Below are 26,082 nucleotides of genomic sequence, written 5' to 3'. Positions count from 1 at the left end.
AATCACCGGCACAAAAGGAGATATTGCTTGCTTAGGAATTGAAAAAAAGCCATTATTTCCCACAATGCAACAAGGTTCACAGACAGCAAGTTGTCAGTACCATGGTCATGACATCAGACTGTGGGAGGGGTTTCACCCCAATATCAGCCATTCAGACGCCCCAGATGATATATTCAAGAAAGGAAAAGATTTCCCATGGGAAAGGGGGTATCAGCTACTGATTGGGATAAAGTTCAATCCTGGATTAAAGCCTTGTACACACCTGACAGGTATCGCAACTCGAACCCTCGTGTGACATTGCTGACATTGTACAGAATAAAAGAAAAGCGGAAAGCTGTGTGATTTAAAAATGTGCAGAAAATCAGTCATAAAGAACGTTTCCTGAGCAAGACTATTGACTTCAACACACTGTGGAATCGTGAATGTTTTGCCATCCACAGCAAAACACGCACAATTCCACCTAGTGTGTTCAGTGCCTCACGGGAAGGTCCTTTTTATATATTTTCATTTTTAGATGTTGAGTTGCCTTTAAAGTATACCAGAGGTGACATGTAACATGACGAGATAGACATGTGTATGTAGAGTGCCAAGCATACAAATAACAATGCTGTGTTCCTTTTTTTCTTTCTCTGCCTGAAAGAGTTAAATATCAGGTATGTAAGTGGCTGACTCAGACAGGAAGTGACTACAGTGTGACCCTCACTGATAAGTAATTCCAACTATCAAACACGTTCCTAGCAGAAAATGTCTTCTGAGAGCAGGAAAGAGATAAAAAGGGTTAATAGTGCATAGATTTTAGCTCTGGCATACTTCAATGATTGTGTCATTGAGCAAAAACAATAAAACAGTTAAAACTTAAAAAGTGGATATAAACATAAACTAAAACTGTGGAATATCTTAAAAAGTCATTTTTAGGAGAAGGAAGATGAATACAATCGTTTATTTCATTAGTTTATTTTCGTCTCGGGTGTCCTTTAAGAAGACAAAATTATATTTAGTGTTGCTTCCCGTAAGAAGGATTTGTGGTCTCTTTTAGCCAATTTCCTAGTGGTTCTGGGCCAACATGAGATAATTGGGTATTCTGTAGTATCAGCATAGCTGTGAACAAGTTTAATAGACACCAGACACCGCTCCCACCCCCTGACATCACAGCATCCCGCAGGACACAAGGGGAGGAGCTACATGCAGCGCCGGATTTACCATAAGGCACTATAGGCGCGTGCCTATAAGCGCCTGACGAGGGAAAGGTGGCTCACTCCCCTTCCTTAGCACCTCCCTCCCTGCTTTCCTATGCATGAGTCCCGGGCGGAGCATAAATCTCAGCCAGCTCTTGGCATTCCACTGAAAAGATCTCCCTTCAGTCGGAGGCACCATTGACTACTTAATACTGAGGATAGTTCTGGCTAACTAATGCTATTGCTGGGAATACACGGTTCGTTTTTGAGCCATTTAGATGACTCGATAGATAATTTCCGACATGTCCGATCTCCCGCCCCCCGATTCCGCATTGAACACAATGGGAAAAGATAAGAAAAACGAGTGGAAGGTAAGAGAATCGCCTGCGGAATTGGGTGGGGAATCGATCGAGCGGGAGAATCGAGCCGTGTATGCCCAGCATAAAGAGACACCTGTAGCTACCTATGATGGGCAAGGGAAGTAAGGGACGAGTGACAGCTGGGACAGTCAGCACACTTGCTGTAAGGTTCGGCGGGTGTTTGTAGGTTCATGGAGGGCGGAGTCTAGGGTGCCAGGACATCTGTGCTTATAGGCTCCTGTGAGGTAAATCCGGGCCTGGCTACACGTCAGCCCACAGCGCAGTGGTACGATCCAGTCACTTACCGTCAGTGTGCACGCCAACGATCAGGTAATCCCCCATGGCACGCGCCTGCCGCAGCTGGTTGGAGTGGCCGTAGTGAACCATGTCATAGCTATAGAAGAAAGCAGAGGATGTTATTCAGACAAGGCCAGGAATAGCTGTGTGGTGAGGAGGCTATAGGAACACAAGCACAGCACTGTCCCAGCAGCCTCCAGTCATGTGGTAATAATGCCTAAATACTCTCTACACATCCAGCCAGGAATGTTTTCCTACATCTGGGTGAACACAGAGCCACAGAGCGTGATTCTATCTGTTCAGAAGATCCCGAGACAAATTGTACATTTATATCGCGCTTTTCTCCTGGCAGACTCAAAGCGCCAGAGCTGCAGCCACTAGGACGCACTCTATAGGCAGTAGCAGTGTTAGGGAAACTTGCCTAACGTCTCCTACTGTATAGGTGCTGGCTTACTAAACAGGCAGAGCAGAGATTTGAACCCGGGTCTCCTGTTTCAGAGGCAGAGCCCTTAACCATTACACTATCCAGCCATCTAGCCATGATGGGCAGATTTGATCAAGAGACAAATTTCTCTCTGATTAAGTCTGATTAGATAGAGATCTGTGGACTACCCATACACCGCAAGCCGATTCCCGAATGATTTCATGTGCATTCACGTGCCCCGTGCAGTTGCCAGGATATACGTGGGAGCATGTAAGGGTCACAAATGCGCCCACATTACTCCGGCACCCTCGTGGGGTATGTATATGCGCATTGCGGACAGAGCCCAGAGCCAGTGGCGGACACAGACAGGTAAAGTATACTGCATTGCGGACAGAGCCCAGAGCCAGTGGCGGACACAGACAGGTAAAGTATACTGCATTGCGGACAGAGCCCAGAGCCAGTGGCGGACACAGACAGGTAAAGTATACTGCACGGGGGGTCGCACATTGTACACTTGGGGGGAAAGCACCAGGGGTTTTGTCGCACTCAACACTTGTTCCAATATCGCTTGCAATTACCGCTGCGCACCCAATCAACCATGACAGCCCCGCATCTTGCATGTCCAATGGATAGCTGCGGCCGATTTTGTCCCAAAATTGGTTGCATCTTGGGCATTGGGCATGCTCTTGGCGGCACTGATATTCATCCGATTTGATAATTATTATGGAATTGCAAGGTCGTTCGTCCGCCTAATCAATATATGTATGGCCACCCGCCAGCCTCTTCCTGCAGCTCCAGGGACTTTCCAGAGCTTCATGCTGTCCTCTTCTCTCGAGGGTGCTGTATAGGGAGTGCAATGCTTAGGAGAACTCACTGAGCAGCATGTGATCAGTTTGATCAGCTGATAGATGTGCAAGGCTCTGATTTGCTGGTCATTATGCATTAAACCAGGAAGTCCTCACAGCAAATCAGAGTCTTACAATTCTATCAGCTGATCAAACTAATCACATGCTTCTCCATGAGTTCTCCTAAGCATTGCCATCCCTAGTGCTGTAAGTCTTTGACTCTCCTTACAATAACAACAGCATGGATGATGCTAGGCCAAGCAGCAGCTAAGCCTGCTGTTAACACCTTCATCTGGGCTGCTCTCAGGGTAAGCCAGCCATACACTGCATTTTTTGTGTGTCCCAATTAGACATTTGATAAGACAAATTATCTAATGGATTGTAAATGGAGGTAGATTTATTAAACATTAGATATTAACTGCTTCTGGACCAGTGCGGTTGAAATCTAAGTCCTGCAGGTGGCTGCAAGGCTCTGAAAGGACGTAGATTTCAACTTCCCCGCTACAGTCGATCGTGTCGCTCTCTGCCCACCGGAGTTCACTCGCCCTGCCGTCTATATGACGGAAGAGCTCTGTGAGCAGGTCAGGAGGCGCTTTCATTGGCTTCTGACCGCGTGATCACTGTGAGCCAATCACATTGATGGACAGGGCCACGAGCCAATGAAAGCAGCTCCTGACTGACGCACAGAGCTCTGCTGTCATAGCGACGGCAGAGAGAGGGGCCTGCGGTGATGGGAGAATGGCGAGTATGTGCGGCGATTCATCAGGAGGTGACGTTTTGTGGTGCCAGCAGTCTCTGCTCCGTAAGGGGCCAGAGACTGCTGCTACGCAAGGGGCTGAGGTCTAAAATTGCATTATGGATGGATGATCACATGGATTACCACCGCTCGGTCACATCGGCACAGGGTGAGCCGATTGACGGCTCACCATGCTGCTGCTGAAACTCCCAGCGGCGTTAAATACCTTTCCCCGTCCCAGTCGTCGCAATTCAGAGGGAGAAGGAATTCCGGGTCCAACTATCGCCAGCACCAGAATTACACCGATGCTCAGCCATAGACATAACATCATGGGCTCAATTCACTAAAGCATGATAACTCAGTTATCATGTGTAGAGGCTTTGCACATGCAAACTCGAGTGTAAAGGCTTCGCACGTGCTAATTCGAGTGTATAGGCTTTGCACGTGCAAACTTGGGTGCTAGTTTGCACATGCAAATCGGCTTTGCACTGCCATGCTAACACTTAGCACCCTTTAGTGAATCGAGCCCCATGTCTGTGGCGAAGCCCCGGCCAGGTACAGCCGGGGGAAGAGCGCGCCAAAATGACCCGCCTCGCTAAAATCGATCTGAAGACTGATCCGCAATGCTGATCTTTAGTCTGTGGTATATAATGATGATTCTGGAGTTGATCATAATATCAGTCGCAAACAAAATTGAATAGCGTATGGCCAGCTTTAGATGTACATGTGTATTCAAAAAGGATTTTAGCTCTAGCAACTTCACGGAGAAGCAAAAAAGGAAAAAAAAAAAGGAAAAGTTTGGCCGTAATAAATCTCCCCACCGATGATATTTGCCATACAATAAAAACAAGCATGTATTGGGAATCACTCCATAGGCCCAGTGCACACCAAAAACCGCTAGCAGATCTGCAAAACGCTAGAGGTTTTTGGCGCAGATTTCAGAGCGAGACGTTTTCTAAACATGCCTAGCGGTTTTTGCAGCATTTTTGTGTAGCAGATTACAAATATTGTTACAGTAAAGCTGTTACAGAACAGCTTCTGTAACAAAAACGCCTGAAAAACAGCTCTGATCTGGTGTTTTTCAGAGCGGTTTTCCACTTTCCTATACTTTAACATTGAGGCAGAAATGCCTCAGAAATCTAACAAATGCTGCAGCCCCCGAGTTTGCGTTTGTGGGAAAAACGACCCGCTCTGGTGTGCACCATCCCATTCACTTCCATTAGCCAAGCGGTTTTCCCCCTGCAAGCAGAACCGCTCTGGTGTGCACCAGCACATACACGGCAGCCACGCCTTATCTCCTGCCCCTGGTATTAGCACACTGCAACCTATCTTAGCATGTTGCGACCGCACCTCATTCACCTGAAGCAACCCCACATCTCACCACACTGCTGAGCATCTCAGATCACCTCACAGAAAGGAAGATAATATCACTCTTTCTAAACCGCATTAGAGTCTGCTGCTAACCTCACACGACCCGCAAGCCACATCTGCTGCAATTCCCACCTCACATGACGCAAGGCTGTCCTTTGCTTTGGCAATGAAGATCGTATCCTTCTGACTTGCAGCAGATTACATTGTGCACGGGGGCAACAGATCCAGGTGTAGATACTAAAGAGACCACTTCCTGGTTCATAATAAAGCCGTCTACACACACACACACACACACACACACACTGTACACACACACACACACTGTACACAAACACACACACTGTACACACACACACACACTGTACACACACACACACACACTGTACACACACACACACACACACACACACACACACTGTACACACACACACACTGTACACACACACACACTGTACACACACACACACACTGTACACACACACACACACTGTACACACACACACACACTGTACACACACACACACACTGTACACACACACACTGTACACACTCACACACATACACTCACACACTGTACACACACACACACACACACTGTACACACACACTGTACACATACACACACACACACACACACACACACTATACACACACTGTACACATACACACACTGTACACACACACACACACACACACACACACACTGTACACACACACACACACACACACACACACTGTACACATACACACACACACACTATACACACACTGTACACATACACACACACACACTGTACACATACACACACACTGTACACACACACACAGTATGAGGACTGCACAGATGCAATGCTAGCCTGAAATCTAGCAATGCATTCTGTCGCTATGCAGGGGGAGGAGGGCCAATAGAGCAACACAAGAGAAATGGCACAGAGTTGGCGGGGTGAGTGAGACGAACAAACGTCCAGCCAGCGCTCCACAGAGTTTGTCCACAAGGTGGATCTCCCGCGGACGTGCCGAGGGGATCGGTGCACCCATGCTAGGTTCTCGGCAGAAGCAGTGATTATCCCCCTCAATCCCATCTCAAAGTCCAGGCTTCACCCAAAAGTGCATTCACCCCACCCACCCCACGCACTCCTGGTGTTCCTGTATTTAAAGGGAACCTGAAGTGAGAGGAATACAGAGGAGCCATCTTCATTTCCTTATAAACAATGCCGTTTCCCTGACTTCTGTGCTGCCTTAAGCTCTCAAATGTAAGTGAGCAGTACAGGCGGGGTCCTAAACACTCACATGGCCTGGGACTCCCACCAGCAAAGGGGTGCATGTAGCGACCCCCCCCCACCACCAGGAAGACCACCCACTCCTACCCTCTAAATACAGAACTCAGAGCACATGCCATTCTTTACACCTAAAACACTGCGCTGACCAAACTGAGAGTATTTATATATACACGGTGGTGCGCGCCTTTCAAATGTCCAGTCATTTAAAATCTATATAAGGCAATAGCGTTCCTGCTATGGACACAGTCCCCTATAGATAACACAAAGTTCTATGATTGCGCTTTATCCACTTCTGTCCCAGACTTGTATCCCAGGTTCACTACGAGTGGCCACCACCACCTCACCCTCAGAAGATGACCCCCGGCTAGATGGGTCATTATCGTCTCTGGGACAATTTTCAGGCCATCCCCACCTATTCTGGCTCCTCTTAGTGTCTCCACTAACAGTGTGTCCACAGCAATCACCTCAAATAAAACAAATAGTCCTTTCCATAGCGTAAAACCGTATGACAATTTTATTAAAATTAGCAGTGCACCCTCACATTCAGGTAGAGGACATTCAGCATAGAGTTTTTGAGGGCTCTACCCTGTCACGTTGGCCACCCAGGGCTGTGGAGTCGGTGCAAAAATCTTCGGACTCCAACTCCGACTCCTCAGTTTATGAAACCACCGACTCAGACTCCAGGTACCCAAAATGGCTCTGACTCCTTAGTCTAATACTTAACAGGGCTGTGGATTTTGTACAAAAATCATCCGACTCAGACTCCTCAGTTTATGAAATCAACGACTTCAACTCCGCCGACTCCGGGTGCCCAAAATTGCCCCGACTCCTCGACTCCACAGCCCTGTGGCCACCTAGCTGGCTCCTCTAGTTTTGTCAAAATTGATTAATCAGGAGCTGCACAGATGTTTTAGCAATGCGTGTATGTTGCCGCGTATTCCCCCGACCTCAACCCTCTCACTGTAATCTGATTGGCTCGCCTGCCGCTTCTGCTTCATAGTCGCCTTGGAGCGCAAATAGCCACTTCCTTAGTGACGCGTCCATCCTCCTAAAAGAGCCAACGGGAGGAAGACACACGCCACCCATATACCTACGTACGGTCCCGAGGGTCATCTTGTAAGGGTGAGTACCCACTTCTGAGGGTGAGGTGGTGGTGGCTACTCATAGTGAACCAGGGATACAAGTCTGGCACGGAAGTGGATAAAGCGCAATCATAGAATTTTGTGTTGACTATGAGACTGTGTCCATAGCAGGAGCGCTATTGCCTTATATAGATTTTAGATCACATGCCATTCTTTATCTGATGCTTCACCTCTGATACTACAAGTCACTGGCCCACAATGAGCAAATCACATGCTGTGACTCCACTGGCTGCATGTCTCTTACAGAGGTGTGACAAACACGACTTAAAAGGAAACTGAAGCGAGTTAAATTATTTAGAATAAACACATGACGTAGCTGCAAATGAATATTACATACTAACCTCCCTGCCAGTTCCTCTCAGAAGCTCACCATTCTCTTCTTACAGTGATCCCTTCCAGTTCTGACAAGATTTTGTCAGAACTGAAATATACCAGTTGCTGACAGTTATATATCAAGCAGCTGTCAGTTACAACTGAATGTGCAAGGTAATGTCCATGTTTCCCTATGGCTCAGGTGGGTAATATTACAGTTTAGCAGTGTGCGGACCAGGAAGCTGTAATGGGGTAATGACCATTTTTAAAATGGAGGATGTAGAAATCCATTGATTGCAGTGGACAAACGGGACACAGGATAGGAGAAAGAGATTGAAGAGTAGACTACACAGGAGGCAAGTATGACCTGTGTATGGTTATTTTGACTTTCTATGTTCAGTTCAGGTTCTCTTTACGTACACACGTCTGATATTTCTGAACGACTTCACTTTAACAGGGATGAAATGATGATAATGATGTAACTTTAGATTGTAAGCTCGCAAGGGCAGAGCTCTCTCACCCTTTTGCGTCTTGGACTTTGTTACACACTTTATTCATCATGTCACTTTTGTCACTGTAATTACCAATTCTGTATTTTGTATATTGGTGTATACCAGTCTCTGTATTTTTTAACCACTATTGTGTCTTATGCCCGGTACACACCATGCAATTTCCAGGCAGATAGAGGGGCCACATTTTAAGCCCCATCTACACCATACAATTTTTTGTCCGATTCGATTCAATCCAACATGTCCGATCGGCATTCGATTCGATTAAATTTGCCAATGTTTTGCAGTGGAAAATTGAATCGAATCGAGTCCCGATTGGACATGTCGGATTGAATCAAATCAAATCAATGAATCAAATTGATGTAGATGGGGCTTAAGGATTATAAAATGAATATTTCTGACAGATCCAATCAGTTCTGAAGAATGATTGGAAATTAGATTGGACCTGTCGGAAATAAACTATTTGACCCCTCTTAATGGCAAATTGCATGATGTGTACCAGGTTTTGGGCTAGTCCATCTCCTCATGGGGGATTCTCAGGGTTTTCTTTGTTTCCAACAGCATTTCCTGAACAGCAGTTTAACTGCCAAAATAATTAGATACCAGCCAGCAGGGATGCTCTCAAATTCGAATGAAATTGGAATAGGGTTAATCGAATTTCATCCTGCTAATTACAGCAGCTGTGCGGGTGGCCGAGGGGGGTTAATCTTACACATCAGGCGTCTTCTTCGCTCGTCCCTCGGCGCCTCCCACGCTGCGTTCCAATCCGGCGGTCACGTGATTACATACACTTCCTCCTTCCGGGTTGAAGGAGGAAGTGTATAGTCACGTGACGCCGGAATGGAACACAGCGTGGGAGGCGCTGAGGGTCGGAGCAAGAAGACGCCTGATGGGTAAGATTAACCCCTCTCGGCCACCCGCACAGCTGCTGTAATTAGCAAGATGAAATTCGATTAACCCTATTCCAATTTCATCCGAATTCGAAAGCATCCCTGCCAGCCGGCCTCCCTACTCACTTGCACACTATTTTGTCAGTTAGACTTTGCAACTGCTGTTCAGGGAATGCTGTTGAAAACAAAGAAAACTCTAAGAATCCCCCATGAGGAGATGGACTGACCCAAAACCTGTCAGTTCTGTCAGATTTTAACTGCCTGCTTTTTTTCGCGATAGCGGTCCTTTAAGCCTAATACACAAAATGAGATTTTCTGACAGATTTACTGCCAGATCGATTATTACTTACATGACCAATCTGATTTCCGATCGATTTTCCGTTCACTTCTATGGAAAATTGATCAGAAATCAGATCGGACGTGTTGGAAATAATCGATCTGGCAGTAAATCTGTCTGAAAAGGTCATCGTGTGTACCTAGCATTACTTTGTACAGCCGCACTGAATATTTTGGCACTTTATAAATCAATAATAGTTACACTACACTATGTTTTAGATCAATCACCACATCAATAAAAACAAAATATTTTATTTCTCCTAAATAGACTAACAAGGCCTGCATATCCCACAATGGAAACGTCAATATCGGAGTGTAAACACAGCGTAAAAAATAATGACAGATCTCTCCATGAAACAACCCGTAACACTTGGATATAAATATCGCTGGCGCATGTGATGTCCAAAGTCCATATGACTCACACAGACACGTAATACTCCAAAACAGATGAGCCACGTGGACTTGGCTGGGGTCACCACACTACAGCGCATCACAAAAACAAACAAGATAACTAAATATACACTTGGTGAAACATTTCCACGATGTGTTTCATGACACAAAAGCTCCCTTCCTCAGGAAGATACCGGCCTGTGTTACAGTGACAAATGCCAGGGAGAGCTCATATGAGCAACACAAGAGCTCTTAGGCCTTGTTCGCATCTAAAATTGCAAATCGCTGTGTTTTGCAATTTTTTAGCGCCTCCCGCTTTTCTAAGCGTTTTGCAGAGCGATTTCTTTTTTCACTTCCAGACGCTAGTAAGGAAGTGAACTCTTTGACCCGAAAATGTATAAAAGCGCTCGGGAAATCGCTATACAAAGCGCTTTTTCAAGTGTTTTGCGATTCCCTATACCTTCCATTGAGGCAAATCGCCACAAAAAAAATGGTCCAGGCAGCGCTCTGGTGAGCGGATCGGAATCGAATCGCTCAGAAGTGAACACTCTCATAGGGAATCATTGCACAAAATCTTTTAGGCGATTTTGAAAATCACTGGTGCTTATAAAAACCCAAAAGCGCCCTTAGGCCCAGTGCACACCGAGCGGTTTTTGAAGCGTTCCGCAAACCGCTTCCACCAGTGAAAACGCTTGGCTAATGTATCTCAATGGGATGGTGCACAGCAGCGTTTTGAGGTTTTTAGCAAACCGCAAACATGCCTCCTGCTGCACGTTTACGGTTTGCAGAAGCGTTTCTGCCTCAATGTAAAGTATAGCAAAAACGCAAACCGCTCTGAAAAACGCTACATCAAAGCTGTTTTCCAGGCGTTTTTGTTACAGAAGCTGTTCAGTAACAGCTTTTACTGTAACAATATATGAAATCTACTACACCAAAAACACTCCAAAAAACGCTAGGCATGTTAACAAAACGTCTCTAAACATGCCCAGAATCGCTCTGAAATCTGCTCCAAAAACCTCTAGCGTTTTGCAGATCTGCTAGCGGTTTTGGTGTGCACTGGGCCTCAGTGTGGACAAGCCCTAACTGGAGTAAAGATAATAAGACTCTAAGCATAAAGGCCAATCCCATTGGTTTGAGAGGAGAGTGCATTCAATCAGGATTGGGCAGCACAAGGTGTGGTATTTGGGCTACAATCTCAGGATTTAGAGATCACATTAAAATTAGAATAGGCCATAAAATGTAAAGAGGAACTTTATTTCTGCTGATTGGCTTATAATTGGTCAGGATATTACTTGAACCTTTTCTATGATGGGCTGATATCCATTCTCATTGATAGTCTCTTGTATGGATAGATTTTCTCCTTATGCTCTCGGTAATTCAACTTTTTTGTTAATGCAAATTCCTACTTGCTTTGAAAAAACGCCAATAAAAAGATAATATATAAAAAACAAAAAACAAACTAGGAACTTCAACCCAGGATTGAACTTCATTCCAATCAGTAGCTGATACCCCCTTTCCCATGAGAAATCTTTACCTTTTCTCAAATAGATCATCAGAAAGGGGGTGTCTATAATGGCTGATATTGTATATATTGTAGGAACACCCCTCCCACAGTGTGATGTCACGACCATGGTCCTGACAGTTTGCTTCATTCATTGCATTGTGGGAAACAACAGCTTTTTCCAACGGCCAAGCAAGCAGTCTCTCCCTCGGTGCATAGACCTCTCGGTAACGAACATTCCGTACAGATCACCTGGCAGAACTAAAGATGTCACCACCGGTGATGAGTTTCAGAATGTAAGAATCAGGAGAGGAAAAATTTTCCAACGGACAAACACTGACTAATCTATAAATGAATATTGTGGAAAAAAATTTGCAATTGTATTCATTATGTTATTTTCTATACAGTTCCTCTATATATTTCTGAGATCAGAGTAACCTTATATTGTTTTTCTCTAACTACAGGACCATTATAATAATGTGAAGGCCAATCATGCTATTTACAAATATTGCTATATTTTTATATTCATTATGCTGTTTGTTTTCATTGCTATTTTACTGTAAGAACTTGAGAAAAATAACAATGTGAAGACCAAGTCAAAACAAATACCAGATGTAACCAACACAGTAATCTGTTGTGTTCTCTTTATTAAAGAACGTCAAATTGAGAGGGATATGGAGGCTGCCATATGTATTTTGCTTTTAAAGGGATACTGTAGGGGGGTCGGGGGAAAATGAGTTGAAGTTACCCGGCGCTTCTAATGGTCCCCCACAGACAGCCTGTGTATGCTCCGGCCCCGCCTCCAGGTCACTTCTGGAATTTCAGACTTTAAAGTCTGAAAACCACTGCGCCTGCGTTGCCGTGTCCTCGCTCCCACTGATGGCACCAGGAGCGTACTGCGAAGTCCCAGTATGGTCTGTGCCTGCGCCGTGCGCTCCTGGTGACATCAGAGGAAGCGAGGACACGGCAACGCAGGCGCAGTGGTTTTCAGACTTTAAAGTCTGAAATTGCAGAAGTGAACCGGAGGCGGGGCCGGAGCATTGGGGAGTGGCTGCGCGGGCACAGGACGTCTGCGAGGGACAATTAGAAGCCCCGGGTAAGTTCAACTCATTTTCCCCCGACCCCCCTACAGTATCCCTTTAACCTCCTTGGCGGTATGAAAAATGCCGCCAGGAGGGAGCGCAGCAGTTTTTTTTTTAAAAAAATTTTTTTTAATCATGTAGCGAGCCGAGGGCTCGCTACATGATAGCCGCTGCTGAGCGGCACCCCCCCGCCCGCTTCGATCGCCTTCGGCGATCTCCGATCAGGAAATCCCGTTCATAGAACGGGATTTCCTGGAGGGCTTCCCCCGTCGCCATGGCGGGATGACGTCACCGACGTCACTGACGTCGGGACGTCATTGGGAGTCCCGGGCCACCCCTCGGCGCTGCCTGGCACTGATTGGCCAGGCAGCGCTGGGGTCTGGAGGGGGGGGCCCGCGCCGCAGCAGATAGCGGCGATCGGGCAGGGGCCGGCGGCGATCAGAGTGCTGGCGCAGCTAGCAAAGTGCTAGCTGCGTCCAGCAAAAAAAAAATTATTAAAATCGGCCCAGCAGGGCCTGAGCGGCACCCTCCGGCGGCTTACCCCGTGTCACACACGGGGTTACCGCCAAGGAGGTTAAACAATATCAGTTGCCTGGCAGTCGTCCTGATCCTCTGCCTCTAATACTTTTAGCTATATACCCTGAACAAGCATGCAGCGAATCAGGTACTCTGACTTAGGTTTTACTGGGTTAGCTGTATGCTTGTTCCAGGGTTTTGACATACTACGTATGTCAGAAGATCAACAGGACTGTCAGGCAACTGGCATTGTTTACAAGGAAATAAATGTGGCACACTCTACATGTTACGGACACGCAGGTCCTTCATCAGATGTTTTGCACCTGATGAAGGACCTGTGTGTCTGTAACATGTAGTGTGTCACTTTCCGCAATACAGCCAGTGGTGTGCCGCCTCCTTTCTACCTCTGGCTGTTCCATGACCGTTAGAGCAATCCGCACGAGGCCAGGCACCGGCTTCCTCCCAGGCAGCTATACCTGCATGCCGTCTCCCTGGATTGTTACTTTGTATTTTTTTCAGAAACACCTGATCTGCTGCATGCTTGTTCAGAGTCTATGGCTGAGTATTAGAGGCAGAGGATTATCAGGACAGCCAGGCAACTTGCAGGAAATAAATATGTCAACCTCCATAGCCCTCTCACTTCAGATGACCTGTAAAGGATACATCCAGGCTCAAAAAACAAAATCCACTTACCTGGGGCTTCCTCCAGCCCCTGGCTGCCGTCCTGTGCCCTCGCCGCAGCTCAAGTGGCTCCCGTTGTCCCACGCTGCAGAAGCCGACCTCGCCAGGTTGGCTTCTTGTGCGTTCCACAGTGCGGGTCACGTGGTCCGGCCGACGTCATCAGGATTGTACTTCTGCGCCCGTGCAATATAATGCTTTTTGTTTTTTAGCCTGGAGCTTCCCTTTAACTTCAAATGACATGAAAACATCCAGTGAGCAGAGATTATGTGGACAGAAAGGCTTTTTTCATAACAGGTCAGAGGACAATGGTCAGACTGGCTTGAGCTGACAGAAAAGCTTTGGTAACTCAGATAATCGCTTTATGCAGCTGTGATGTGCAGAAAAGCATCTCAGAATGCCCAACATGTCAGCTTCTGCCAACACTGGATACATCGACCTATGTCACAGTGGTGCCAGATAGAGACCTGCAACAGCATCTGTTTCAGATCAGTCCCAAACCCCCAGCGTACAAAAACTTGCCATGGTTTAACCTCCTTGGCGGTAATCCCGAGCTAGGGTCAGGGTGGAAAACCGCAGCTCAGAGCGGTAATCCCGACCTCTGCTCGGGGTAGCCGCTGGAGGCTGTGTGCAGCGTAGAGCGTGCAGCGGGCGTTTCTACATACCTCCCGGGGGGTCCCGATGTCGGCTGCCATCCTTCTTCCTCTCCTCCGGAGCTCTGCTTCCTGCAGGTGAGATCGCTGGCTGTCATGACGACAGCCGGCAATTTCACTTTAGAGTTGCAGCGCCACCCGGAGGACGGAGGCATAACTGCTGCACTGGAGCCCAGGGAGGTGAGTGATTGTGGAACTGCTGCAGATCTCCCGGGCAGCATGATTTTTTCCAGGTTTTAGAATCTGAAAGGGTGAAAAAAAATTGCAGCACTTTTAGACCCTAAAATCCTGAAAGAATCATACCGCCAATGGGGTTAAAAGGAAACATCCATATCCCTCTCAGTTTAGGTTCCCTTTAGCTCTAGACAATAGTGTGAGTGAGAATTCCAGAATATCAGCAGCTACAGAAATACTCTAACCAGACAGAGCGGCACAAACAATCATGAAATGGTCAGAATTCCAGAGATCACATTTCATCTCCATTTCGCTGTATGAAGGACTTGTTGCAACTGCATCACACCCCCCACAATCTTAGATCAAAAGGACGTAACACCATGGTCACCCCCAGAGTCCACCTCAAAACCTTTGGAGACAGAGCCTTTTGTCATGCTGCCCCTACACTTTGGAACTCCCTGCCACACCCAATCAGGACAGCTCCATCCCTGGAAGCATTTAAGTCTAAACTGAAAACCTACTTCTTTAGTCTGGCACTCATGAACATCTGACTATCTCCTCTGTAACACAACCCAGCCTGCAACCCTGTATTAATCTGAGACACAGCTATGCGCTTTGAGTCCTATGGGAGAAAAGCGCTTTACAAATGTTATTGTATTGTATCATTAACTGGAGCTCCTATCCTGCATCTGCATGATTCAATGCCCAGCACTGCAGCCACCTGATTAGCTGATATAATTCCTACATCAATGAGCAGCTGTACAGAAAGTGCTCAGTAAGTTTATGTCCTAGTCTGAGTGCAGGGGGTAGAGAGGGTACAAGAGCTCAGAATTATCTGTGAATGGGGTACATCAGACAGAGGATGGGAAACACATTCCTATCCCACATCAGATTCAGGTCTGGGGCCCACGTCACCAATCGCTGTAGCAAATGCTTAGAGGTCATAGACCTTCTCTAAAGAAACAATGATGACTTCTTGTGCTAAGGGGTGGGGCTACGTGCAGAAGCCGGACCTTGGGAGCCTCGGCAAGTAGTTTAAGCTTCATTTAAATAATTATTAGCTTCAAAGGAATTATCTCATTTGAGATAAGTGCACTGCAGAACTTGTGCTGTAAATTCTTGGAATGCTTTTATCTCTCTCTACTAGCAGAGAATATAGAAACTGAAAGCAGAAGTCCTCTGTTATCGTCTCACACTGCCCCCTAGTGACAAGTGGCCATAAATACCAGGGCTGTGGAGTCGGAGTCGTGGAGTCGGGCAATTTTGGGTGCCTGGAGTCAGAGTTGGAGTCGGGAAAAAATGCACCGACTCCGACTCCTAATGAATTTGTAACTGTAATTAAAATAGAAAATATGATAAAATGTTCTATTTCTTAGATAATAGTCATTAAAAATAATGTATATATACAGTAATAGCTGTGCTTAGTCCACAAAAATGAAATAAACTAATCAAAATTAGTTACTTGTGCTGCTTCAATAAAGCAGTCCCCGTATTTTTAAGGTCAGATATACATATCTGATTGTGACTTTATATATGATGTGTACACAGGAATCTCTTATATATACTAAATAACATCTATGCTGTAAGAATAAAGCCTGATGTGTAGCCGTGTCACTAATAGAGATGGTCAATGAGATAGAAATAATTCTGTACTGATGCTGATTTATGCAAATGTATGCACTCCCTTTGCTGATGAAATCAAATAATTTGATATGTTGTTAAAATTTGGTTTGGTGACTACAAATTAAAGGGTACCTGAGACGGATAAAAAGTAAAGTTTTATACATACCTGGGGCTTCCTCCAGCCCCCTTCAGGCTAATCAGTCCCTCGCTGTCCTCCACCACCCGGATCTTCTGATATGAGTCCTGGTAATTCAGCCAGTCAGCGCTGTCCGGCCGCATGCCGCTCCCACAGCCAGGAACATTCTGCACCTGCGCAATAGTGCTGCACAGGTGTAGTATGCTCCTGGCGGCGGAGTGTGTGCATGCGCACTACGCCCGACTGGCTCAAGTACCTGGACTCATAGCAGAAGATCCAGGTGGTGGAGGAGGACAACGAGGGACTGATTATCCTGAAGGAGGCTGGAGGAAGCCCCAGGTATGTATAAAACTTTAATTTCATCTGTCTCAGGTTTACTTTGTTACACAGTAGTACTGTACTCTACATATGCACTCCCCACAGAGCTGCAGGGAATCCACTGAGAATGCTGTGCACATTGAACACAGAGGTGTTGTCTTGTTTACAATCTCCTCATTCCCCTGCAGAGTACCTGCACATCATTCTTACATGTACCCACACTTACATTGCCTAGGGCCTGATAGATGTTCTTTGTTCCGGTTTGTACCTTTTACAAGTACTCTTACCAAGGACTAGTTTTAGTCTAAAGGGAATAAATATAGTAGTCTACATATCCTTCTCACTTCAGTTGTCTTGTAAAATTCCTAAGCGTTGGCAGTTAAGAGACGAATTTCATGTTACATACTTTTAATCAACAAAATTGTAATATGCAAATTAGAGGAGTCGGAGTCGGTGGATTTTTGGACCGACTCCACAGCCCACAGATAAATACACATTACGGCAGTACTAATAAGCAGCAAGGAAATGCAACAAATGGGCTAAAATAAATTGGCCTGGAGGACTTACAAGCACTCTAAATAAATTGGCAGATAAAGGGTTAAACCGTAAATGCGCCCACAAAGTTGCTGCAAAGCTGCTTTTGAAAATCATTTTGCAGCGCTTCTGTTTCGCTGGAGGATTCGCAATTGCGATCTGTCCAAATCGCAATCGCGTCTGTGGGTTCACTTGCATCCTGGGGATTGCTGGCTGTGGTGGGCCCCAGGCCTTACAAATATTCATATATAGAGAGATGCTTGTTGGGCCAGTTGGCGTCTGTCTCTCAGGAGATAATCCAGGAACTGGTGAGGCACAAAGTTCACTTTCCTGGGACACGCTGCTCTCCTGCTAATCGGCCAGAGGTTCTGCAGATAACCCACTTTATAAACTTTACTTCCATGGCGTGTTTTCTGGGAGGGGCGGAGCAGTCAGAGGCGCTCAAATAATCTCTGCTAATTAAAGGAGAACCTCCCCATCTACAATGATGTGCTTCAAATAGACCAGAAGATCCCAGATGCTATCCAGGAGAATACATTCCATTGTGTAGAAAGGAATCCTCATACCTCTCAAGCTACATGATAAACAAGACCTGAGATTGCTTTAGGCGATAGTTTATCCCTGATCAACCTACAGATGGGATGCTAGACTCTCTGCCGAGGAGGAGGGGGGGGACAAGCACGAGGCATCCCCTGCTATGGCAGAGCGACACGACTATTACTATGGCGAAAGGGGGAGGGGCTGACGTGAGTCACATGATGGAGCAGCTTCCTGCAGGTGGGATAGGTAGGAGAAAAATGCACTTGGAGGATACTGTTATCAAAACAGCATTCCAGATCTTTCAAAGAGGATGGGTGACACCTGTACGATTATCAGTCAGGGTGGCCGAGTTTAATATACAGAGTGTGTACATACCTTAATCCTCTGAAAACATTTGCACGTAATTTATCTTTTCTGTTGCTGTGTGTACACAACACCCTCATCAAGTGAAATTAACAGGTTGCGCAGCAACTGGGGGAAGGAATTATAACACACAACAGAAATCTAGCAAAAAAGGAGGGGCATTATGCAGTGCTCATGTATCAGCTATAATTATGGATTTAAAAACTGCTGGCTACAGATCACATGATTTGTATTTGGGGGTTAAAAAGTATTATGTAAACAAATACATAATAATACTATGGTAGGACATTAGAATATGACTATGGTAGAGATTAGCTTGTGAGAATTGTGATTGATGAGGACAGTCATGACTCTAAAAATCGGTGGATGAAGTCAGCCAATATACATGCAAAAGTATTGGTTAACAATAGCAAATAGTTGTTCAGAAATGTTTAACTGAAGGCCAGTTAGGCATTATTCCTCATAGGTTTTCCTAGTTCCTCCGAATATGAAATAAGATCATGCTACAACACTTAATCCCTTGATTTCTCCACCTCTGTGACATTGACAGGACTGTAACTGAAGCATGTAACGTGAGCTGTGTGATAATAGCCTGTGTGACAGCACAGCATGCTACCAGTACCCGCTCTCAATGCTCTTACATGACATTCACACTCACAGGCCTCTGTACAGTGCAGCGCTAAAGTGCAAAAACACACCACACACACCACACTGTACACACACACCACACTGTACACACACACTGTACACACACACTGTACACACACACTGTACACACACACTGTACACACACACTGTACACACACATACATATATACACACTGTACACACACTGTACACACACTGTACACACACACTGTACACACACACACACACTGTACACACACACACACACTGTACACACACACACACACACACATTTTATAAAGTGGACCTAAAGTCAGAACACAAGAAAACAGAGAGAAATGCACCCGGTGTTTTTTTTTTTTTTAGAGAGAAGAGCCTGTCTAATTCTCCCTCATCTATAAGTAATCACACGTGTAATTTTAGCTCTCAGCCATGTCAGCACTGAAATTCAGCCGGCCTCGGCAGACAACTGATATGTAAACACAGAATGTTAACCATTTGTCTGCTTCCATGAAAGCAGGATTTAGAGTCCCTGTATATTAATTGCAGGAGTTCTGTAAGCTGTAACAAGGAAATGTTTTTCTTTAAAGTGGCTGGATAGTGTACTGGTTAAAGGACAACTGAAGTTAGAGGGATATGGAGGCTGCCATATTTATTTCCTTTTAAATAACACCAGATGCCTGGCAGCCCTGCTGATCCCCTGCCTCTAATGCTTTTAGCCATAACCCCTGAACAAGCATGCAGCAGATCAGGTGTTTCTGACATTATTGTCAGATCTGACAAGATTAGCTGCATGCTTGTTTCTGGTGTTATTCAGACACTACTGCAGCCAAATAGATCAGCAGGACAGCTAGGCAACTGGTATTGTTTAAAAGGAAATAACTATGGCAGCCTCCATATTCTTCTCACTACAGTTGTCCTTTAAGGGCTCTGCCTCTGACACGGGAGACCAGGGTTTGAATCTCAGCTCTTCCTGTTCAGTAAGCCAGTATCTATTTTAGTAGGAGACCTTGGGCAAGGCTCCCTAACACTGCTACTGCCTATAGAGCGCACCCTAGTGGCTGCGGCTCTGGCGTCCGCCAGGAGAAAAGTGCAATATAAATGTTATTTGTTGTATTTGAGGGCTATTATGCTGTTGCTTATCTTTTAGAGCAGCGAGGAAGTTCTGAATTGAGGCCCGCTTTATTGCTCATTGCCATGCCACCCTGCTGGCCAGACTTGCAGAGTGTGTAAAGGAAGATTTCCTGCATCTAATGCTCTTTTCCTGTTCATTTCTGCCACTGAGATAAACATGTTTACATTAGCAGGCCACAACCAGGATAAGGGTATTGACGTTGTAACTGTCATCTTCTCAAAAGCAAACAACAAGGCATGGGTGAAAGGAAGTCACACATTGTTTCTGCTTGCAGACTGAGCCTATGTACGCTCTATACTAGCTGGGTTACACATTGCTTCTGCTTACAGACTGAGCCTATGTACGCTCTATACTAGCTGGGTTACACATTGCTTCTGCTTACAGACTGAGCCTATGTACGCTCTATACTAGCTGGGTTACACATTGCTTCTGCTTGCAGACTGAGCCTATGTACGCTCTATACTAGCTGGGTTACACATTGCTTCTGCTTACAGACTGAGCCTATGTACGCTCTATACTAGCTGGGTTACACATTGCTTCTGCTTACAGACTGAGCCTATGTACGCTCTATACTAGCTGGGTTACACATTGCTTCTGCTTACAGACTGAGCCTATGTACGCTCTATACTAGCTGGGTTACACATGGAGGCTGCTTACAGACTGAGCCTATGTACGCTCTATACTAGCTGGGTTACACATTGCTTCTGCTTACAGACTGAGCCTATGTACGCTCTATACTAGCTGGGTTACACATTGCTTCTGCTTACAGACTGAGCCTATGTACGCTCTATACTAGCTGGGTTACACATTGCTTCTGCTTACAGACTGAGCCTATGTACGCTCTATACTAGCTGGGTTACACATTGCTTCTGCTTACAGACTGAGCCTATGTACGCTCTATACTAGCTGGGTTACACATTGCTTCTGCTTACAGACTGAGCCTATGTACGCTCTATACTAGCTGGGTTACACATTGCTTCTGCTTACAGACTGAGCCTATGTACGCTCTATACTAGCTGGGTTACACATTGCTTCTGCTTACAGACTGAGCCTATGTACGCTCTATACTAGCTGGGTTACACATTGCTTCTGCTTACAGACTGAGCCTATGTACGCTCTATACTAGCTGGGTTACACATTGCTTCTGCTTACAGACTGAGCCTATGTACGCTCTATACTAGCTGGGTTACACATTGCTTCTGCTTACAGACTGAGCCTATGTACGCTCTATACTAGCTGGGTTACACATTGCTTCTGCTTACAGACTGAGCCTATGTACGCTCTATACTAGCTGGGTTACACATTGCTTCTGCTTACAGACTGAGCCTATGTACGCTCTATACTAGCTGGGTTACACATGGAGGCTGCTTACAGACTGAGCCTATGTACGCTCTATACTAGCTGGGTTACACATTGCTTCTGCTTACAGACTGAGCCTATGTACGCTCTATACTAGCTGGGTTACACATTGCTTCTGCTTACAGACTGAGCCTATGTACGCTCTATACTAGCTGGGTTACACATTGCTTCTGCTTACAGACTGAGCCTATGTACGCTCTATACTAGCTGGGTTACACATTGCTTCTGCTTACAGACTGAGCCTATGTACGCTCTATACTAGCTGGGTTACACATTGCTTCTGCTTACAGACTGAGCCTATGTACGCTCTATACTAGCTGGGTTACACATGGAGGCTGCAGAACAGTCCTGTACATCTCTCAACTGTCAGGTAACAAAAAGCCTCCACCTGTTTAATTGAAGCCTACAGGCCCATACACACGTCTGATTTTTGCAAACGACGGGTCGTTTGAACGTCCCGTCGTTCGCCCGCTAAATGGGGCGTGTGTATAGACTGTCGTTCGCGTGATAAGACTGAGTTTGAGCGATCCGCCCGGCGGATCGCTCAAACTCAGTCTTATCACGCGAACGATAGTCTGTACACTCGCCCCATTTAGCGGGCGAACGACTGAACGTTCAAACGACCAGTCGTTCTCAAAAATCAGACGTGTGTATGGGCCTTAAGTGGTTAGAAGTAGAGATAGACAATAGTCCTAGCTAACATGCAAATTATACACAGGATGGAAGTGAGAGGACCCAATGCACTTCTTGATTTTTCCCAGTAGTACATTACATACAAATTTGCAAGCAGGCCAAATCACTATTATCCTGAAAACAAAAACAGAACTGAAATGACAGCCCATCAATAGCAATAGGCTGCTTCCAATTAGTGTGCGGGGAAAACAAAAAAAAAGGTGTGGCTGCATTTTTCCGCACATCGCCGCCTAATCCTCATTGTCAAGACAGGAATTTGGATGAGATTTTGCAGCAGCACTCCAGTGGAAATGGCACACTGGCATCTCGTCATGCTGCACCTACCCTACGCCTTGCCACACCCAAAACGGATACGACCCCTGGAGGCGTTTAAATTAAAAATGAAAAGCAACCTGTTTAGTCTGGCATTTATGATCACATAACCCTTTTTACTGATACGAGAGATTTCTGCAGCAGGACAGGAGCCGCGGCCAAATTGCATATGACCGTGGCCCCCAGTGGAAATAAGCCCTTATACTTTTAGTCACAGTCCATTAAACATTCAGATCAGATGTTGGACTGATTTTGCTGCATGCTTGTTTGACCAGCACCCCGTAGTCCGCAAGGTACCCAGGCCTCCTCTTGCTCCCTGGCGGCTCCGGTAATCCAGTGACTTCGGATAAATGGAAGTCTTTAGAGAACTGCGCATGCCCAGGATGCTTACGGCGACCGGTGTGATGACGTACTGGGGGCACAAGTGACCTCAGCTGAAGTCGCTGGATTATGGGAGCTGACAGCAGGACCATGGAAGGGAGCAAGAGGATGCTGGGGACCTCACGGGCTACGAGGGGATGGAGAAAGCCCCAGGTGAGTCCAGATTTTCAATTTAGACCACTGCTCAGGGTCCCTAAAGAAATGAATATGGCAGCTTCCGTACCCTTCTCAAGTCACCTGGCCACTGGCATTCACAAACCAGTTTGTCCTGATGGGAAAGCAGGTTCTGGGGTGCAGTTGCAGAACTCCATTCCAGATGAGCTGGTAACCTTGTCCCTCCCATCAGCAAACAAAACGGACCCTAGACCAGGGCTGTGGAGTCGGAGCAATTATGGGTACCTGGATTCGGAGTCTGTGGTTTCAATAAAGTGAGGAGTCAGAGTCAGATAATTTTTGAACCAAATCCATAGCTTTTGCAAAGATTAGACTGAGAGTCAGGGTAATTTTGGGTACCTGGAGGTGGAGGTTTCATAAACTGAGGAGTCGGAGTATTTTTGTACCGACTCCACAGCTCTGCCCTAGACTATGGTAAGGCAGTGTTCTCCCCAGGCTCTTTTAGTTTTGGTGAGCACCCGTCTGTCATCTGCTCACCTCCTCCTATGCTGGAAGCAGTTGCACACAGAAGCACCAGCCCCGCATTCTCTCATCACGCTCCATCCGGCTAATTTTTCATGCCACCCAGCTAGAAAAAAATTCTGGAGAGAACACTGGTAGGTAATAGATAGGAGTACTTCTCAATCATTAGTCAGTGCTATGTACCATTAACACAAAAAATATGCGCTTAGGAAAATCGGCACTCCGTGGCTCGCGTTAGCAGAATGTCAATGTGCAGACATATATGAAACCCAGATTTTTTTATTTTAAAAAACACACACACTTGTCTCAAAGACACAAAAGATCAAAGTCTCACAGTTCCGCCGTATGGATGGACTCCACAAAGATCCAATCGCAGACGCAATAGGCCTGCCCCTTTGATTGTTGTCCCCGGACAATCACATGCAATAAAAACAGAGCAGATACATAGTGTAAAACTGTGACCACTAGGGAACTCTTCCAAAAGGAAACCGTCACCAAAGTAATCAGGGTGTGTGTATACTAAAGGCCACCTCTGACCAGCACCAGGACCCTCCCTATGTGGCCGCACTCACCGCACTGGCCTCCCGAATCTCCGGAGGTGGGATTGAGAGTAGGAGGTGGTAGCGATCATCCACAGCTTCCTATTGCAGGTCGGCCCAAATCATAGTGCAACTAAAAACACTGGACATAGCGCAATTCTGTAAATTTAATAAAAGGTTTAAAATCAATTGCACTCACAAGCCTCGCAGGGTCAAAGTGAGGCTTTGAGGAAATGCATTGGGCGGAGCTTTAACGCACGTGACTGGATAAGGAAGTAGTGCCGGTGGGGAGATCAAGCGAGCCAGGATCTGACGCGGCAACAGCTGAGCGGTTCCCGGGACTGTTATGCTATGGGCATTGACCCTGCGAGGCTTGTGAGTGCAATTGATTTTCAACCTTTTATTAAATTTACGGAATTGCGCAATGTCCAGTGTTTTTAGTTGCAGTAGGATTTGGGCCAACCTGCAATAGGAAGCTGTGGATGATCGCTACCCCCTCCTACTCTCACTCCCACCTCCGGAGATTTGGGAGGCCGGCGCGGTGAGTGCGGCCACATAGGGGGGTGTCCTGGCGCTGGTCAGAGGTGGCCTTTAGTATACACACACCCTGATTACTTTAATGACGGTTTCCTTTTGGAAGAGTTCCCTAGTGGTCTCAGTTTTACGCTATGTATCTGCTCTATTTTTATTGCATGTGATTGTCCGGGGACATCGATCAAAGGGGCAGCCTATTGCGTCTACAATTGGATCCTTGTGGAGTCCATCCATACGGCGGAACTGGGAGACTTTGATCTTTTGTGTCTTTGAGACAAGTGTGCGCGTTTAAAAAAAATAAATAATAATCTGGGTACCATGAATAAAATATTAGCTGCTCTGGGAAAGTCATAAAATCAGCCCCATTATTAGGTTTACTGTGACATTTTTCTTTTTATGACCATACATTTCACCCCATGAATGCCAGGATTAGATGCATTAATATCTCAGTAGTCACTGAAGATCAGCAAGCTGTGGTGAGGCAGATCACCCTGCAGAAAGCCTGGGCACATCTCTGCAACAGGCTAATCCGTGCCAGCTGCCGGATCACCCATCTGTACAGATCAGCTGGAGTGGCAGGCTGGGACTTGTAGTCCCCCCAGCAGCTGGGTGGCACCGGAAGTCCCCGATCACGCCACAAGGCGCAGAGGATACATTGTAACCGCTGGGAAGGGAAATCAAGCGCGCGGCACGCAGGGGAGAAGTCAGCCAATCAGGTCTCACCAGCCATCGCACCACACCCGCACCGTCCTCCGGGATCCGTCCCGCTCCGGGGCCAGCTCTGCGTGACCGTTCCTGATCATCCTGCATGGAGTGAGGTGTCAGCCAACCGGAAACTGCCCGCAGGCGCGCCCCCGGACGTGACGCCACGCGCTGCCATGGCAACGCCAGACGCCTGATCAGCAGGCGGACATCTTTACTGTGGGCACAGTACAAATCATCCACACACCACAAATCCAGTTATAACTTGTTTTTCCTTTTATTCATACTTAAAACACCAGTTTAAAAACCAACATAGTGCAAATGTTAAGGAATGGTGGGAATGATTTATAAAAACTAGGAAAGGGAAAAAATAAATATAAAAATCAATATTAGTGTTGAGCAATGAGCATGAACAGCCATTTATTTCTAGGCACAATGTGGCCCTGGGCAAAAATGAGATGGAGTCTTCCTAAAGCCCCCCCCCCCCCCTTAGAGGGCATTAGGCCCCTTTATTTTCACCCTATCCATGGAACACCAGGGGCCTCCAGGACCACAATACACAATACAGGGAATGTTCAGGGAGGGAGGGGGAAAAAAATCCATATCCACTCACCTGGGGCTTCCTCCAGCCCGTGGAAGGCAGGAGGTGCCCTTGCCGCCGCTCCGCAGGCTCCCGGTCGCCGACCCGACCAGGCTGGCTGCCAGGTCGGGCTCTTCTGCGCTCCAACGGCGGGCTCTTCTGCGGTCCATGCGGGTGCGCTGACGTCATCGGACGTCCTCTGGGCTGTACTGCGCAGGCGCAGAACTACTGTGCCTGCGCAGTACAGCCCGGAGGACGTTCGATGACGTCAGCGCGCCCCCGTGAGGCAAAGATTGGAGCGCAGAAGAGCCCGACCTGGCAGCCGGGCCTGGCCAGGTCGGGTCGGCCACCGGAAGCCTCAGGAGCGGCGGCGAGGGCACCTCCTGCCTGCCACGGGCTG

General features: G+C 46.6%; 1 protein-coding gene across 3 annotated transcripts in view; it reads right to left on the bottom strand.

The window, feature by feature from the left end:
• PCYT2 (phosphate cytidylyltransferase 2, ethanolamine) overlaps positions 1-25,238 on the bottom strand; it is a 72,382-nt gene extending 47,144 nt beyond the window's left edge. For all 3 annotated transcript variants that reach the window (XM_068262356.1, XM_068262354.1, XM_068262355.1), the window contains exons 1-2: positions 25,124-25,238; positions 1,840-1,928 (exon numbers count right to left, since the gene is read on the bottom strand). In XM_068262356.1, coding sequence (XP_068118457.1) covers positions 1,840-1,928; positions 25,124-25,203 — 169 coding nt within the window. In that variant the 5' untranslated portion in view covers positions 25,204-25,238. The remainder of the gene's footprint in view (positions 1-1,839; positions 1,929-25,123) is intronic.
• Positions 25,239-26,082: the final 844 nt, after the last annotated feature.

The sequence above is a fragment of the Hyperolius riggenbachi genome, chromosome 12 (assembly GCF_040937935.1).
Source record: "Hyperolius riggenbachi isolate aHypRig1 chromosome 12, aHypRig1.pri, whole genome shotgun sequence".
Lineage (NCBI taxonomy): Eukaryota > Metazoa > Chordata > Amphibia > Anura > Hyperoliidae > Hyperolius > Hyperolius riggenbachi.
Note: the sequence above shows the minus strand (reverse complement) of the source record. Positions and strands in the feature narration are given on the sequence as shown.